This window comes from Belonocnema kinseyi, chromosome 3 (genome assembly GCF_010883055.1).
Source record: "Belonocnema kinseyi isolate 2016_QV_RU_SX_M_011 chromosome 3, B_treatae_v1, whole genome shotgun sequence".
Classification (NCBI taxonomy): domain Eukaryota; kingdom Metazoa; phylum Arthropoda; class Insecta; order Hymenoptera; family Cynipidae; genus Belonocnema; species Belonocnema kinseyi.
The window spans coordinates 154,531,322-154,548,637 of NC_046659.1; the positions used below are offsets into that span (position 1 = coordinate 154,531,322).

Consider the following 17,316-nt stretch of genomic DNA (forward strand, 5'->3'; position numbering starts at 1 on the left):
TTATTATGGTAAAATAAATTTTAGTGGTTGAGGAATTTACTATTTTGTTGTAAATTCTTTTCTTTTATGTTAAAAATTAATTTTCTTAACTGAAAATTTCACTATTTCATTTTTGTTTAGAAATTAATATTTTCACTTGAAAATTCAACGGCTTAGTTGAATGTTTTTTTGGCTCTAAATTCGAATTAAATTAATAGAATTCAATAAAAAAATCAAACTATTTTTTTTAGAAAGTTAATTCTTTTTTATTGAAAAGTTCATTAATTATACTTTTTTAGTTAAGACTTTATCTGTTTTTGGTTAAAAATTCTACAGCTTGATTGAAAAAATAATTATTTTGTTGAAATTAAAAAATTCAACTATTTTGTTAAAAAGTCTGTTTTGTTAAAAAAAAGATTTATTTGAAAATTAATTTTCCTAACTTAAAATTTAACCATTCCATTATTTAATGAAAATGTATCTCTTTTAGTTGCAAATTCAACTGGTTGGTTAAAAGATCAAATATTTTGTAAAAAAAATTCACTTTATTAGTTGAAAATTAAACTATTTTGTTAAAAACTTGTTTTTGATTTTTGGTTGCAAATCAATTTTTTTAATTAATAAATTAATTATTCAATATTTTCTTGAAATTTCAACATTTGGTTGAAAATTTAATTACTTTGTTAATCATTCATTTCATTGGTTGAAGGTTGAACTATTTTATTGGAAATTCTTTTTTTTTTGAGGGCGTAACCTAATAAAAAGTTTTTTGCATTTTTTTCAAAAACTCAACTTACGTTCACATGAAAAGCGATATCGAGTTGAAAAATTGGGAAATTAAATAAGAAGCATTAATAAACGTTTGTCTGCTCCTAAAATTTTACGATTGAAAAAAATTTTGCTCATAATTTTTGTTGTTTTTTTTATAATTTTAAAATTTTAGGACTAGACGAACGTTTCTTAGTGCTTCTGATTTTATTTCCCAAATTTTCAATTCGATATTGCGTTTCCTATAAACATTAGTTCGATTTAAAAAAAGTGGAAATTGTTTTTGAGGTTACGCTCACGTGGGCTAAACCGAAAATTTAACCATTTCATTTTTGATTAAAAATTTATCGCTTGTAGTTGAAAATTTAACTGCTTGGTTGAAAGTTCAACTATTTTGTCAAAAATTAATTTTATTGTTTGAAGATTGAACTATTTTGTTGTTAAACATTTTTCATATTACATATTTTTTATTGAAAATTCATCTATCTTGCAAAAAAACCTGTTCAGTTGAAAATTAATCTTTTTTATCTCGAAAATACAACTCTTTTGTTGAAAATTCGTCTTTTTGCGTTAAGAAGTTACCTATTTTGTAGAAAATGCTATATATTTCGATCTGTAATCCTAGTACCTACATTAATCTTATTAAATATAATTTAATCTCTTATTTTGGAGGTAAATATTCAGATTCCTTCAGTTTTGACAGCATTCCAAATTTTTAAATTTAAATCGTGAATTCTGATTGGTACGCACTGCTGCGAATCCAAACAGTTCTTCCACTCAATTTTATACGCCTCTTCATTCATGTCCAGCACTCTCATTGGTCCCCCACCTTATCATGCTCATTGATTCGCTACTCGAACCCTGCCATCCCCTCTCAAATATCTGTCACCTTTTGCAGCTGTGTATCCAACAGAAGGTTTCCTCGGTCATCTTCGTGTTCAATTTTGCCTTGTTCCGTTCACTCGGTGGGGTCTGGGACTGGGACAGCCTAGGAATTGGCTGCAGCACGGCTCGTTAGAGTCTGGTGGAGTCTTTGAGTTTGCGTTGCGGGGCACGGCCGCGTCGCGACGAGGAACTGCCTCAAAAAAACTTGAACTCCAAGAGTGAAAAAGTTAAAAAGTGCTCATCTCCAGGATATCAATTCCAAGTCGGTTTCTCCACTGGAATAAAATTTCTCCGATCCTGAAACCGTTTTTTTTTGTTCTCAAAGTCGCCCTTTCCCATCGCGTCGTGCCCTAGTCGCTCTGGCAGAGGCAAACAGGTGCAGGTGCGTCTCGTGTTCTTTGAGTGCAAGGTGACGAGTTTTGGACTCCAGGAGAGTAAAGGAGAGGATTTCTCAAGGTTCCTGGAAAGACGTTATGAACGGTAGCTCGGAGCCGCCGTCGGACGTGACGGCTATGGGTAGTGACGACAATCCCGGGCGGAGTGGTGGTGGCGGCGGCGCTGGTGACGAATTGGCAATGGCCAATTCGGATTTCCGTCACGGATCCGCGTCGCCGACCCCATCGTCACCGGGGTGTGGCTGCGCCGTTCCTTCGGTGACGGAACCTGAAATCACGATTAGCATTACCCCAACTACGGGGGGACAGTTCGACCTGACAGTGGATCGAAATGAGACGATCGAAAATTTGAAGAAAATCATCTCCAAGAGGCTCAAGGTCGCCAAGGAGCGGATTTGTTTACTACACCGGGAGAGGTGAGTGTCTTTGTCTGTAGCAACTAGCACTACTAGCAGGGAGTGAAGTTGATGGCTCACAACTCGGGTGCGCCCGAGAGCTTGACCCGGGGCAAGGAGGGTGCGTGTGTTTGCGAAAAGAGAGAGCAATCAGCAGTAGAGGTAGAGGTGGTGTGTGTCGCCTGGGTGCGGGCGGCCGAACTTTACGCCTGGTGACGGAGGTGGTGGATGTGCTGATACAGGAGGTGGAGAACTTTAGTAAATGAGTCTAACTGTCGATCCAGGATGGGGATTCGGGGAAGGGAAATGGTTTTTCTTTTTATAGCTAGCCCCAAAATTGGTCATTGACTGTTGGGCTGAACGTTTTCGAATAAATAAAAAAGTTTAGGACTTAGATGTGAACCTGGCGAAGAAAGATTAGAGTTTCTGAACTTTGGAACTCTTATTTTTGCAAACAAAGAATTCTGCGGATCAGAGTCTTTCCTCTTTTCTCAGAACATTTACGAACCATTGTTCGGTTTGCATTTGCAAAATTATTCTGTTCAAAAAAATGTGACACTTTAGTTGAAATATTTGTAATACTTAAAAATTGAACAATCCAATTTGATCAACCAACGGCAATATTTGCAATATTTATTCTATATAATTTCAAACTTAATGTCTTTGAAATTTAAAATGTTTTAGGCGCTCGAAATTTTTTTTTGATTTCAGAAGCATTGATAAGTGTAGTTTCAAATCTACATTCAAAATATTAATTATACTGATAACAAAATGACTATTCTTGGAAAGAAATATCATGATTTGATTGTTGATAATGGAATTTTTTACAAAGAAAATAATGTTTATTGTGAGAACGGTATGAAACATCAAAATTTTCATTTTTCGTCGGAAAGATTTTTTGGTTATTTTAAACATGTAATTCTCTCCTTTTTTTTAAGAATTCCTCTTTTTCTCTCTTTTCAAGAAACATCCCCCTTTTTCTCGATTTTTTTATTTGAACTGAATTAATAATACTCAGCAAGAAAATCCAACTCATTGTTTGATTGCAAAATTTTGGTAAAAAGTAATCTTTCTTGGTTGAAGGTCGAACTATTTTGTTGAAAATGTCTTCTTTTTAGTTTAAAACTAAACCATAAAAAAGAAAAAAATCTGCCTTTTATTTGGAAAAAAAAGGTTTTTAATTTGATTTTAATCTCATTTAAATATCTTAAATTTCAATTCAACTATTCCGTTAAAAAATCGTTCTTTGTAATTGAAAGTTCAATTATTTTGTTAGCTTATAGTTAATTATCTTTAAATTTATCTTTGTAGGTTAAAAATTTAACTATCTGTTTAAAAATTTATGTATTTTATTGAAAATTTGTTCTTTTTGGTAAAAAATTAATGTTCTTGGTTAAAAATTCAACTGTTCGTTAAAAATGTTAGTATTTTGTGGATAGTTCGTCTTTTTTAGTAGAAAATTAATCTTTTTGGTTGCAAATTCATCTGTTTTGTTAGAAATTGCATAATTTTTTGTGAAAAATGTAACTGAGTGGCTCTTAATTAAACTGTGTGTTCTAAAATTATTATTTGTTTTGTGGAATATTCAACTATTTGGTTGAAAATTCAATTATTTTGTTAAAAGTATAGTATTTCGACTTGAATAAAATTTCCCTGAATGAAAAAAAATCGCGTTTTCTTTTTCTACAATTATTTTCTGCTAGCTGAAGTTCCATGTTTTTATCTTTTATATTTACATTTAGCAGTCTCAAACAGGAAATAGCGATTCGAAGCAGGTTTTTAATTTTTATAAAGTCTAGAGTAAATTGAAAAATTACGAGTTTAAAACAAACATAATGAAACGTATTTTCAACTGAAATATTGCAGTCTCAACTCTGCCAATATTTGAGAACGCACTGGAGTTTAACAAATATTGAATAGAAATTTAATTTACTTGTAAATTTTGCAATTCAGTCATTTCAAAATAGACTGAAAAAATATGAACCTTGGTGCAACTGCACTGAAAATAAAATTTGCGTAAAATATTCTAGTCTTAAAATACAATAGCTTTTAAATCTAGTGAAATTTGAAATTTAAATTTCTTTTAGATAGAGAACGTTTTCCTCAAAATCTTACACTTGTAATTTGAATGACCCAAATTTGGAATGTTTCGATTCCTTGAAGTAAGTTGCTTCTCGTTTACCTAACTTCTTAAAATATTTCCGCAATGCGTGATTTGATTCGCATTTTACCGAGAATAGAAGTTAGGAATCTCGACAAATCAAAAACTGATAAGTTCTGAGAAAGATTGTTACAAAAGGCCCGTTAGCCAGTGGTTACGCCGCTGTGTGGGGGGCACGACTACCTGTGATATCGATACCATACTCGTGTAAGCACGACAGAATTATTCCTGGTTCGTCGACATATACGTGGCAACTGGGTATCTTTGTCTTCCAGAAATTCCCTTTAAAAATGGCGCCTACTCCAATTTACTTCAAAACAAAGATAATCTTTCAAGATTCGACTCAATTAAGGATTTACACTGCGTAAAATTAATCTCAAAAGTCGCCAAACGTTAAAATGATTGATAAAATCGACAAATATTGATCTATTATTAATTTCGACACATCTTTACGGAGGCTTCTAAGATTATTTTGCACACAAAAATATAGATAATTGAGCCTAAAATTGTTTTTTAAGAGAAGTTATTTAGAGTTTTATTGTTGGTATTATTCACTGTTTAAATTGTACTTCCAATTACATCAGTCCCACCAAACTTCGGTTAATGTTATCATTCTTATTTAATCCTGAAGATCAATGCCACATTTTATTCTTTAAATTGTCTCTACCATTCTATTTAAGTGGGTTTTATTTCAAAAATTGATTTAGAAATCATTTATTTATTGTTATAAACAATGGAATTGTAGATGCTCCTGCAAAGAATAAAATGAGACCTTGATCATCAGGATGGAATAAGAATTGTATCTTTTCCTTAAATCTCACTTTTTATTTATTTATTTATTCATTATTTTCTGCTTTTTCCATGAACCGAATTCATTTCAATTTTCAAACCTGGCCGGTTCTACTCTTGAAGTAGGGTGACCGACCAGGCGGTCTGATTTATCAGGGCATGTCCTGATTTTTTTATCGTTGCCACAACTCATATTTGTAAAGAAACGAAAACATGTAATTGCCTAAAAAAATTAAAAGTTATCCAAAGTATTTAAAGTAATTAATATATTGTATTTAATTATTTAAATAAAAATGTTTACCTCGAAAAATTTATTTTGTCTCATTTATAAATTTAGGGGCAATTGTTTTTGGCTGAAGTTTTATCTTTTCTGTATGAAAATTCAATTATTTTGTTAAATATGCAACTATTCTGTTGAAAGTTTAATTATTTTGTAAAAAAAAAGTTATCTTTTTTTGTAGAAAAGTTCTTGGTTGATAATTGATCTTTTCAGATTTAAAAGTCTGCAATTATTTTCTGTTTACTAATGTTAATTATTCACTTATAAATTTAATGATTTGCATTATTTAAGTAGAAAATTCAACTATTTTCGTAGACATTTAAACTATTTGGTTCAAAAATTAACGTTTTTACTGAAAATTAATATTTTTTATTGTTGTCGATCAACAACTTTTTCGTTGAAAATCCAACTGTTTTGTAGAAAGTTCAACTGTTTTGTATGAAAATTCCACATTTTGGATGACATTTTTGTTCTTAATTACTTTCTCAAAAATAAATTTTTTTGTTAAAGACTCAACTATTTTGTCGATTTTTTTTATTGAAAATTAATTCTTGGAAATGAAAATTTAACTACTCTATTTTTTAGTAGAAAATTAATCTTCATGATTGTAAATCCATCTTTTTGTTGCAAATTCAATTATTTCATAGGAAATTGGACTGTATTGTAAAAAGCTCGTCTTTTTAGCTTCAAAAAACATTTTTCATACAATGTTTTTCTCGTTTTGACTTAAGAATTCATCTCTTTCGGTAGAACTGTATTAGCCTGCATAAAACTGACTGGATGCCTTTTTTGTATTAGCAGAAACTTTTAGAAAATATTTTAAAGAATAAAAAAAGATGGTATTTTCAGGAAAATATTGTTTTTAAACCTTTTCGAACGCTTTATGCGTGTTAAACCATTTCTGAGGCCGGGCAAAGTTTTTGTTTCTTAAAAATAGCATTTTTGTGTTCAAAATATTGTTTTTGAAATAAAACGCATTTTTCGCCCTGGGAATCCGCTAAAGCACTCTCGCTTCTCTTATAAATGTTATCGCATGTAATAGGAGAAAAAAAGTTGGTTACGTAAGGTGTCTACCGCCGGCTGTGATTGTGCTCGCTTTAATTGCTTGAGAAACGTTTATTCGTAAGAAAAAAATTCACTTCATCCTCAAGACTGAAGAGACTTCTCTGTTATTTATTTTCTCTGTTTAGACTTTAGACTCTCGAGTTTTACCTATTATTGAGTAATTATTTGTGTTCATTAAAATGATTTATTTTTAGGGGCGAAAAATCAATTTATCAATCAATAGAGATATGTTTTTAGTTAAAAATTTTGAATGGAGTGATATTGAACAAAAAAAGTTTTTAGAATCCATTTTTTCACCCTCTTTTCAAGAAAATTCCCCCTTTTCGCTTTTTTAAATTGAATGTGAAATGTATTCATAGGACCCATTCCAAAAATCTAACTATTTTTGGTTGAAAGTTCATTCTTTTTGTCTTGAAAATGCAACGATTTTTGGACAGAACATTCATCCTTTGCGATTGAAATATTGAATTATTTTATTAAAAACTTGTCTTTACTGTTGTTAAAATATCAAATATTAGATTTTTTCATTGAGAAATTTTGTTTTTTATTTATTTTTCATTGAAAAATTTTCTTCATGATGAAAATCCAACGATTTGTTTTTAAAAAAATTCAGTGGAAAATTCAACTATTTAGTTAAAAATCAGACTATTTTGTTCGAAATTCGTTTCCTTTGATTAAAAGTTCAATTATTTAGCTTTAATTTCAACTGTTTGGCTGATAATTTTTTTCAACTCTTTCGTTAAAAATTGCACTATTTTGTTGACAATTTTTCTCTTGTGCTTATTATGTTTTTCGTAACTTCCTTTGTTAACGTCCGTAAGAAAAACGAATTTTCAACTAGAAAGATGTTTTTTGAAACTAAAGAAGATTCATTTTTAACTAAAAATTCAGTAGTTAAATTTTTATTACAAAAAATAACTTTCCACAGTGAACAAAATTTTTCTAGAAGACTTGAATTTCCTACTAAATAATTATTTGAATTTTCAAACCAACAAGATGTGTTTTCTACAAATCGATTGTAATAGTTAATATTTCGACTAAAAATGTTTCTATTTTAAAACTGAAGCAGTTTAATTTTCAGCCAAACAGGTGCATTAAAAAAAATTCATTTTTTTAAATGAATTTTTAACTAAATACACCAATTTCCTACCAAATGGTTGAAGTTTCGACTAAAAAAGATATATTTTCTAATAAAAAGAAGCATTTTCAACGAAAAATGTAATAGCTGATATTTCAACCAAAAAGGATTAAATTTTTAAATTTATAACAGTTGAGTTCAATAAAAAAGACGCATTTTCAAAGAATACGGTTCAATCCTTAACTAAAACAGATTAGTTTTCAACCAACACGTTGCATTTTTAACCAAAAAGATTAAATTTCTTTGAAAAAAGATGTTTTTCAACAAATTACGTAAATTTTCGATCAAATTGTTTAACTCTTGTTTTTTTTTTAGTGATTTACGAGCGTGAAATATCTTACGTAAGAAATGATATTGATCTTGTACCCCCCTCTCCCCGTATTTACATTTTGTATGTTTTTTTAATTTAATCTTTTTTTCAAAAACTCATTTTTGTAAGTTCTCTCTTAAACGACACCAGTCAAATTTTTATTGATTGGGTGAACCATTTGACGGTTCATTTGAAGAGAGTTGAAAATTCAACTGTTTATTGATAATTCATTATTTTTAAAAATGGTACTCATATTAATTTGATTTAAAAGAATTAAATCCCCGATTCTGCTGAAAAATCAGGCTATTTCTACTGTTTAAAGAGAATTTTGAACTGCAGAGTGTACGCGTTGTAAAGCTATTTTCGATTCGAAAATTGAGTGCGTCCCTGAGACGCTCCCACAAGTCGTTTCACATGCACGTGCGTAACTTCCTCCCGGACGTGAACTTTATCAGCGAAGCTTTTGTCCTTCGTTCGAAAAGCAACGTGGGTTGGAATCGCGGTGCATTTTCGACTTTCGACGTGGGATGCGTGTATTTGTGGGCGGCACGTGGAGGACCGTCGTCGCATCGTGAGCGAATCCTCCATCGTTTTTTTAGCGAGGAAGTGCGACGGAGAAGGTGGAGGTGGTGAGCAACATGCCGCAGGAGTAGGTGGAAATGGAGTAGGCAGAATGGCAGAATTTCTCAGAAAATCGTGTTAGTATTAGCAAAAGTGGAACAGCGACAATCGTCTGCAATGAGTGGATGCTTGTGGATGCTGTGGGTTATTCCCGTACACTCCTGGGACTACTCTCCCTTTTTTCTTCTCTTCGAAAAGGAATCCGGGTGCTTCTTTCTTCAATGGATCCACCTGGAAGGAAACCCCTTTTTAAAATCCGGCTTAGATACTCGCTTTACAAGAAATTTCACATCAGTTTTATAAAGATTGTTCAATTTCAGGGGTCACAGTCCGTCATTTTTTTTGTCTAATCCCCTTATTTTCATCTTTTCCTCTTAAATTTGAAAAATTATTAACACATCAAATCTAGAATTTTGATCCAGTATTTTCCTTTTTACAGCATTTCTTTTCTTAAGACTCATACACAGGGCTTCAAGATATTAGTAAACAAAACAATAAATCAATTTTGTAGTTTCAAATCAAAAATACCTGTATAGAGGCTTTAAAAATCAAAATGCTCTAAAAACGTAGGGAATAAAAAGATTTTTCACGAAAATAGGGGAATAAATTATTTTATATAAAATTGATGCAGGTTTTCAAATATAAATTAGGATGTTTCAAATTCCGAGAAATCAACAAGAATAGTATGTTAGTGTTGTTCAAAAATAAAAAAATCAGATATCGAAAATTTTTAAAATGTTCTATTTGGAACCTATAATTGAGTATAATTAATTTGGAGTTGATATTTATATGGCTTGATTTTATATTTTAGCAAGCTAAGGAAACAAAAAACGGAAAAAGTAGCTTTTTGAAATTATTTGTTCAGGGATCAGTCCGTTTCCTAATACCCCTTTTCTACCTAAAATTGAACTACTGAGAACCGCTGTAAAATTGTTCAGGGAAAAGAGTGAAAGAATTTTGAATTTTTTTTTGAACAAATTGATCTTTTTGTTTAAAAATCAATCATTTTTGGTATAAATTTCACATTTTTTGTTAAAAATTCCACTTTTCGGTTAAGGATTCAACTATTTTCTTTGATAATTCGCCTTTTTTGGTTCAAATAAACTAGTTTTTATTTAAAATTATCATCTTTTTGGTTGAAATTCTGTATTTTTTTGTATAAAATTAATTTCTTAAAACTGAAAATTCAACCATTCCAGTTTAAGATGGATCATTTCAGTTGAAAATTAATCTCGTTGATTGAAAGTTTAATTACTTTTTTTTCTTTTTGGTTGGAAATTTATTTTTGTAACTGAAAATATAACTTCCATTTGTGGTTGAAAAATCCATGTATTTGGTTAAAAAATCACCTTTATGGTAAAATTTGCGACTCTTTCTTTGGAAATTGAACTATGTTGTTTGAAAATTCAAGTTTCTTTTAAAAAATGCAATTATTTTGTTCTAAGTGCAACTTGTTTTTTGTTGAAAATTTATCTTTTTGTCTTCAAAATTCAACTTTTTTTTATCATAAAATTAACTTTTAGTTGCAAATTTATATTTTAGCGTTAAAAATTTAACTATCTCAATTGAAAATTCATGATTTTAGTTGAAGAATCATCATTCGATTTTTTATTGAAAATGTATCTTTTTTAAATTGAAAATTAAACTACTTGGGATTAAACATTTATTTATTTTGTTGCAAATTCAACTGTCTTCTAAAGAATTATATTATTTGATTGAAAATGCAACTGTTTTTGGTGAAACTTAATCTTTTTTATTTGTTGCAAATTAAACTATTTTGATTCAAGAAGATTCTATATCAAACATTTTACGAATGCCCTTCTCTATGAATATTAACGTTTTGGGAGAGTGTAAAATTGGTCTTTAAAAAAAGGAAATTTTGTGTCCACTCTCAGAATTTTCTATTTCGAAAAGTCTATCTCTGCATTAAAATGGGAGAGTCTCTATAGATGTGGAGCCGAATTTGATGCGATCAGGCATTTCCGATCGATCCCCCTCTCTTCTTCCTCGGAGAATTTTTTTTCTTTTCATGCTGGGAGCCTCGATAGTGTGACTCGTAATTCTCGGGAAGGTCCCTGGCCCCCAGGCTTGGCTTGGCTCTGCCTCGTTTCTTTGTGCCTGCCGGGCCAGTCTCAGGCGCAGGTAGGTAGGCCGGACTCAGCGGTGAACATGTGTGTTGGATTGCCGTCAGAAGCGTAGAAACGTTTTTGATTACTATACGGCGGTTAGTAATAATGCAGAAAGAGAAAGAAATATATAGTATAGGTTCATTCCTCGTAATTTGTGCGGTCCAGGTCCCGTTTGCAGACTCTGGCTGCCAACGAATGTCTCGTGACTATCATAAAAATCACTCTATCGCTATCCCCAGTCTCTTTAGCTCCAAGCATTCATTTTTTTTCCACTCAGGTGCTCTATGTCTAATTCCAGTCGTCCACCCAACAATTTAGACCATTTGGAAAGTTTTTCTTTTTGTCATTTGGCTTTATTCTATTCTGGGAGCAACATGCTAGAATCTATCTTCTATAAAGAGTGTTGTTTAATTTCGAATGCTTCATATCTCAAAATTTCAATAAGAACCTTTTTTCCCTCTTTTTGACAAAGTTTCGACTCATTTTTTAAGAACTATGAACAGGAATTTAAGACATTCCCGTCAATTATTCACCCGCACTATTCTACTTGCCCCCCTCCACTAACTTCACTTTCATTCGTTTCCCCTACTTTCCCTCCCTAATTTCCACTCACTTCCTCTACTGCACCTCCCCCTTAATTCTTCTACTGCACCTCCCCTTATTTCCCCTACTTCCTCTCCTCTAATTTCCCCTTACTGATACTACTTTCCTTCCCCTCACTTTCCCTGCTAACCCTCTCCTAATTTCCTTTCGCTTCCTTTACCCGAATTTCCCCACGCTTCTTATACCCTAATTGCCCTCACTTCTTCTCTCATTTTCACTTACTTTAAAATTTAAAATTCTTGATTTGTGTTATATATTCGGATGCCGACCCACTAGTTTTTCCGCTGAACTCAAACGATCCATTAATTTTAACATTTTCGTTTATTATGCTCATTAACCACGTTAATAAACGTTCAAGCTTAAATTTTAAATGAATTTTAAATTAAACGAAAAAAATGTAATAAAAAATTGTAATCATCCGGGGTTGTTGAGCATACAAAAAAAAAAGAGTAAAAAATTATGTGAAAAGCACGTAAAATTATAATTGATGAGTCTAAAGAGGGTTATATATTACTTTAGTAGAAAAGGTTAATGAAAAATAACATTACTGCGTTTTTTTGTGTGCAAAATTTGCTCCTTGAATAATCTTTGGATATTTTTGAAACGCAATGTAAAAAATCAATTTTTTTCTTAATTTTTGGAACTTAAATATGATAGGATCTGCAGCATCGCTTCGACATACGTCGCTGATCCATCACTCTAGCAATCACTTCCGGCTAAGAGCTTCACAAAGTCATAACGCGGCATAGATCACACTAAATATAAAATATTTCGTTTGATATTCTAACTTAGAGGAAATATTTTTTCATGGCTAGAACGTTTGAGGCTTTAAAAATCAGAATATGTATAGAGGCTTTAAAAATCAAAATGCTCTAAAAACGTAGGGAATAAAGAGATTTTTCACGAAAATAGGGGAATAAATTATTTTATATAAAATTGATGCAGGTTTTCAAATACAAATTAGGACGTTTCAAATTGCGAGAAATCAACAAGAATAGTATGTTAGTGTTGTTCAAAAAAAAATTAGATATCGAAAATTTTAAAAATTGTCTATTTGGACCCTATAATTGAGTATAATTAATTTAGAGTTGATATTTATATGGCTTGGTTTTATATTTTAGCAAACTAAGAAAACAAAAACAGAAAAGGTAGCTTTTTGAAATTATTTGTTCAGGGATCACAGTCAGTTTCGTAATACCCCATTTTTTACCTAAAATTGAACTACTGAGAACCGCTGTAAAATTGGTCAGGGAAAAGAGTGAAAGAATTTTGAATTTTTTTTGAAAATTGGTCTTTTGGTTTAAAAATCCATCACTTTTGGTAAAAATTTCACATTTTTTGTTAAAAATTCCACTGTTCGGTTAAGGATTAAACTATTTTCTTTGATAATTCGCCTTTTTGGTTGAAATAAACTAGTTTTTGTTTAAAATTATCATCTTTGGTTGAAACTCTGTATTTTGTTGTATAAAATTAATTTCTTAAAAATGAAAATTGAACCATTCCAGTTTTAAATAAATCATTTCAGTTGAAAATTAATCTCGCTGATTGATTAATCTCACTGACACTACTTTTCTTCCCCTCACTTTCCCTGCTAACCCTCTCCTAATTTCCTTTCGCTCCCTTTACCCGAATTTCCCCACGCTTCTTATACCCTAATTGCCCTCACTTCTTCTCTCATTATTACTTACCACCTCTCCCAGAATTTTCCCTTACCTAATCACTGCACCTTTGTCCCTTTTTTCCCATCTTTAAAATTCTTGATTTGTGTTATATATTCGAATGCCGACCTACTAGTTTTTCCGCTGAACTCAAACGATCCATTATTTTTAACATTTTCATTTATTATGTTTATTAACCACGTTAATAAGTGTTGAAGCTTAGATTTTGAATGAGTTTTAAAATAAACCAAAATGTGTAATAAAAAATTGTAATCATCCGGGGTTGTTGAGCATACAAAAAAAAAGAGTAAAAAATTATGTGCAAAGCACGTAAAATTATAATTGTTGAATCTAAAGAGGGTTATATATTACTTTAGTGGAAAAGGTTAATGAAAAGTAACATTACTGGGTTTTTTTGTGTGCAAAATTTGCTCCTTGAATAATCTTTGGATATTTTTGAAACGCAATGTAAAAAATCAATTTTTTTCTTAATTTTTGGAACTTAAATATGATAGGATCTGCAGCATCGCTTCGACATACGTCGCTGATCCATCACTCTAGCAATCACTTCCGGCTAAGAGCTTCACAAAGTCATAACGCGGCATAGATCACGCTAAATATGAAATATTTCTTTTGAAATTCTGACTTAAAGGAAATATTTTTTCATGGCTAGGGCGTTTGAAGATTGTTGTAATTATTTTAGATTTAATCCTTACGTCTGAAAAGTTTTCCTCGTTGGAGTGGCCTTTTTAAAATACTTTTTTTCCTTGATGACAGAAGTCCGATTTCGATCGGCTCGTATACAGACAGGAGGATACGAGATACAAGGCCAACGTGTGTGGGTACATGATTGTACATTTGTACAATTGAGCTTATGTATAGCTGTACCTAGAGAGCCCGAATAAGTATTCTGTCTCGTAACCGGGCTCGAAATACCGGGAGAGTCGGCTTCTCCATAGTAGACTTATTCGTCGTCAGCAAGATGCTGCAAAACAGTGCTGTACTTATTCCCAAACTCTCCCCCTTTAAAAAATTAAAAGTTTACAAAATATCCCTTTTTTTAAAAAAATCCTTTTTTTCACTGTTTTCAAGAGACTTGCCCCGTTTTCTTAGTTCCCCCTTAAATGCGAATGGAATTAATAGAACAGGATAAGGAAGTCCAACTATTTTTGGTTGAAATTTAATTGTTTTTGGTGAAAAAGTCTGCTATTATATTTTTGGTTAAAGTTTTGTTAAGAAGTCATGTTTTTTGGTGAAAAGGGTAAATTTTTTTGGTTGAAAATGAAATTGTCTTCTAAAAAAATTCAACTTCATGTTTGTTTGAAGTTTAATAATTATATATAATGGAAAATAATAATAATGGAAATTCGTCTCTTTTGTTTGGGCAACTTTTGTTGGTTGAAAATGCATTGGTTTGATTGAAAATAACTTTTTTTTTAATTATTCAACCACGATAGGGTTGAAAAATAATCTTTTGTAGAAAATTCGTCTTTTTTTGTTTAAAATTCCAATTTTATTCCAAAACACTCTGTTTTTCTTATATTGATTGTTACATACTTTGTTAAAATTCATCATTTTGGTGGGACATTCCATTACTTGGTTAAATATTAAACTATTTTATTAAAAAATCAATTGTTTTGTTTCTCTTTGGTTAAAAAGTAAGTTATTTATTATATTTTTTTAAATTAACTTCTGAACCGAAAATCTATTCTACTTTTGCTTAAATATTAATATTTTTATTTGAAAATTTAACTTTTTCTTTAAGATTGCATGTGTTTTATTAAATTTTTTTTTTCAATTTAACTTTTTTTGACTTAAAACTCAAATATTAGTTGGTTGAATGTGGAAATACTCTTTTAAAAATTTATTTTATGTGTTGCCGATTCATCATTTCAGTTAAAAATTCATCTATTTTGTTGAAAATTTAACGATTTGTTTGAAACATTTTTTATTTTTTTCAAAATTAAGATTTTCAACTGAAAATATTACTTTTACCTTTGGTTGAAAATTGGTTTGATCTTTTATTTTTGAAATTTACCTTTTTTGAGAGAATTTCGGACTATGAAGACTCTTAATTTCTAAAATGAATAGCAATAAATTCCATTTCAATCCTAAACGCAATGATAAGATTTTTCTTAGGATTTATCTGAACGTGAACTACTTCCCTGTTACTCATACCTGACCGTAAAGGTATAAAGCTTTACCTTCTAAATCTATACCAAGTGGAGCATAAATTGTATTCAGAAGAAAGAAAATTGAGAAACGTTTAACGAAATCGATTAATGTATCTAGATAGTTATTGGTGATTAATTCTGTAATATGCACAGGATAGGCAGATTTTAATTTCACAGAAACATTTTATTTTATCGATAGACCTAAATTTAATTTCTTAAGGACCAAAAGTAACGCTTTTTGTCCATCTTGCTCGTTTGTTGTAGCCACAGGAACGTTTACGATTTTACGAGGGCAAGGCGAGCAAGGTGAGTCGCCTTGGTCTCAAAATCTAAACAGCGACAAAAACCATAAACTGACCACTTTTCGAACATATTTCTCAAACTGAGAGTCTTGCTTCACTAAAACAAAATTTTTTCTTCAAAGTCAACATTTTCGGCTCTAGTTAAATTAAATCTAGTTGGAATGACAAGGATTATTAAGCAGAAATATTATGGGCATAGTTTATTCAAGTATACAAACCTAGTAACATAGAAGAAACCAGAGGACGAAACCTAGTTTCATTAACATGGCAATTCTGGTTATTAATGATGAGTGTTTAGTACGTTTGTCATCTTAAAGAGGCGCTACTATGAGTAACTGTGTGGAGTCTTTGTGTTCGATTCTCGATTGTTTACATAATTTGTGAATTTTTAAAATAATAGTGTAGTGGATTCATGATCGCAAGTACAATGGCCTCTTTCATGAACAATCAAAAATGAATTTAGTGTAAACGAATGTTTGAGTTTTTTAACACATAGCCTCTTTCGTTGTTCCAGTCTTTTGATGTGTGAAAGGAATCTGTCCAAGGAAAATAAATATTTTCCATTACTGTCATGATAATTTTTGAGTTTCGGAACAATGATATTCATAAGGATAATATGAAATATACATGATGCAATTTAGAATTATTAAAATTTAGAACTCAGTTCCGTTGAGCCAACAATGTTATTCCTAATTATTGAAACTACTTTTTCCGATCAAAATAGATAAATATTTTAGTTGAAGCGGTGTATTTTTCTTGTTGTTACTAAGATGATCCTAGACATTTCTAACTAGGACTGCAACGCTGCACAGAAAAAACAGAAGATAAACTTTACATCGGTTTCCGACGAAAGATTCTCTACAACAAAAATGAACTTCATAGGATACACTTTACACAAATATCGGTTAAACTTTCCTTTGGTTTCTCACCACAAACGCGTGTTTTTTCAAAGACACGAAGTTGGCTAAACAAAACTGTATCGCACTAGAAAATTTCCTGCAACAAATTTTATTCTTAGTTTTTTCTGTGTGGCGCTTGTCCTAACTAGGCAAAATAGTTGTTACCTATTAAAATAGATAAATATTTTATTTGAAGCGACATATTTTTCTTGTTGTTACTAAGATGAACCTGGACATTCTAACTTAAGGGTTGTTTATTCCCTGTATATTAGTACAAGGGATTGTTTTAGTTATTCGATTTCATTGTTTCAAATTCTGCTCTGAAAATTGAGCAATGTTTGAATAATGGTCAATGAAAATGAATTGCAGATTATTTCCTAAGGCTTAAAACGAACTCTGCTGGGAAATCGGGCAATTGGAAAACAGCCTCCTCGGCCAGACAAGACAGTCTTAAATTTCTCTCCAAAGGCAGGTGAAGTGAATGGAGGTTAATTTCACCATAGTAGTTAAACACACAGCGGGCATAAATGCAAGAATCACAAGTGTTCGAAGTAAATGATGTCTGTCCTTCGATTGCTGACTAAGTGAAAAAAGGTTATATTTATACACTTTTCCCTGGGTGGACTTTTATGCCCCAGCACTGGTCCGAAGTGCATGTGCAGTGTGCACACACAGATGTTCGCACAACCACCTTACTCAGTGACGCCGAATTTTTCCATTTCATCCTTTTTTATTGATATTTCGGGTGTAAGGTGGACCGGGTCA

At 31.3% G+C, this 17,316-nt stretch overlaps 1 protein-coding gene across 1 annotated transcript in view; it reads left to right on the forward strand.

Annotated features, from left to right (window-relative positions):
- Positions 1-1,665: 1,665 nt before the first annotated feature.
- LOC117169141 (midnolin-B-like) overlaps positions 1,666-17,316 on the forward strand; it is a 62,595-nt gene continuing 46,944 nt past the window's right edge. Inside the window, exon 1 of the mRNA XM_033355339.1 lies at positions 1,666-2,443. Coding sequence (XP_033211230.1) covers positions 2,106-2,443 — 338 coding nt within the window. The 5' untranslated portion in view covers positions 1,666-2,105. The remainder of the gene's footprint in view (positions 2,444-17,316) is intronic.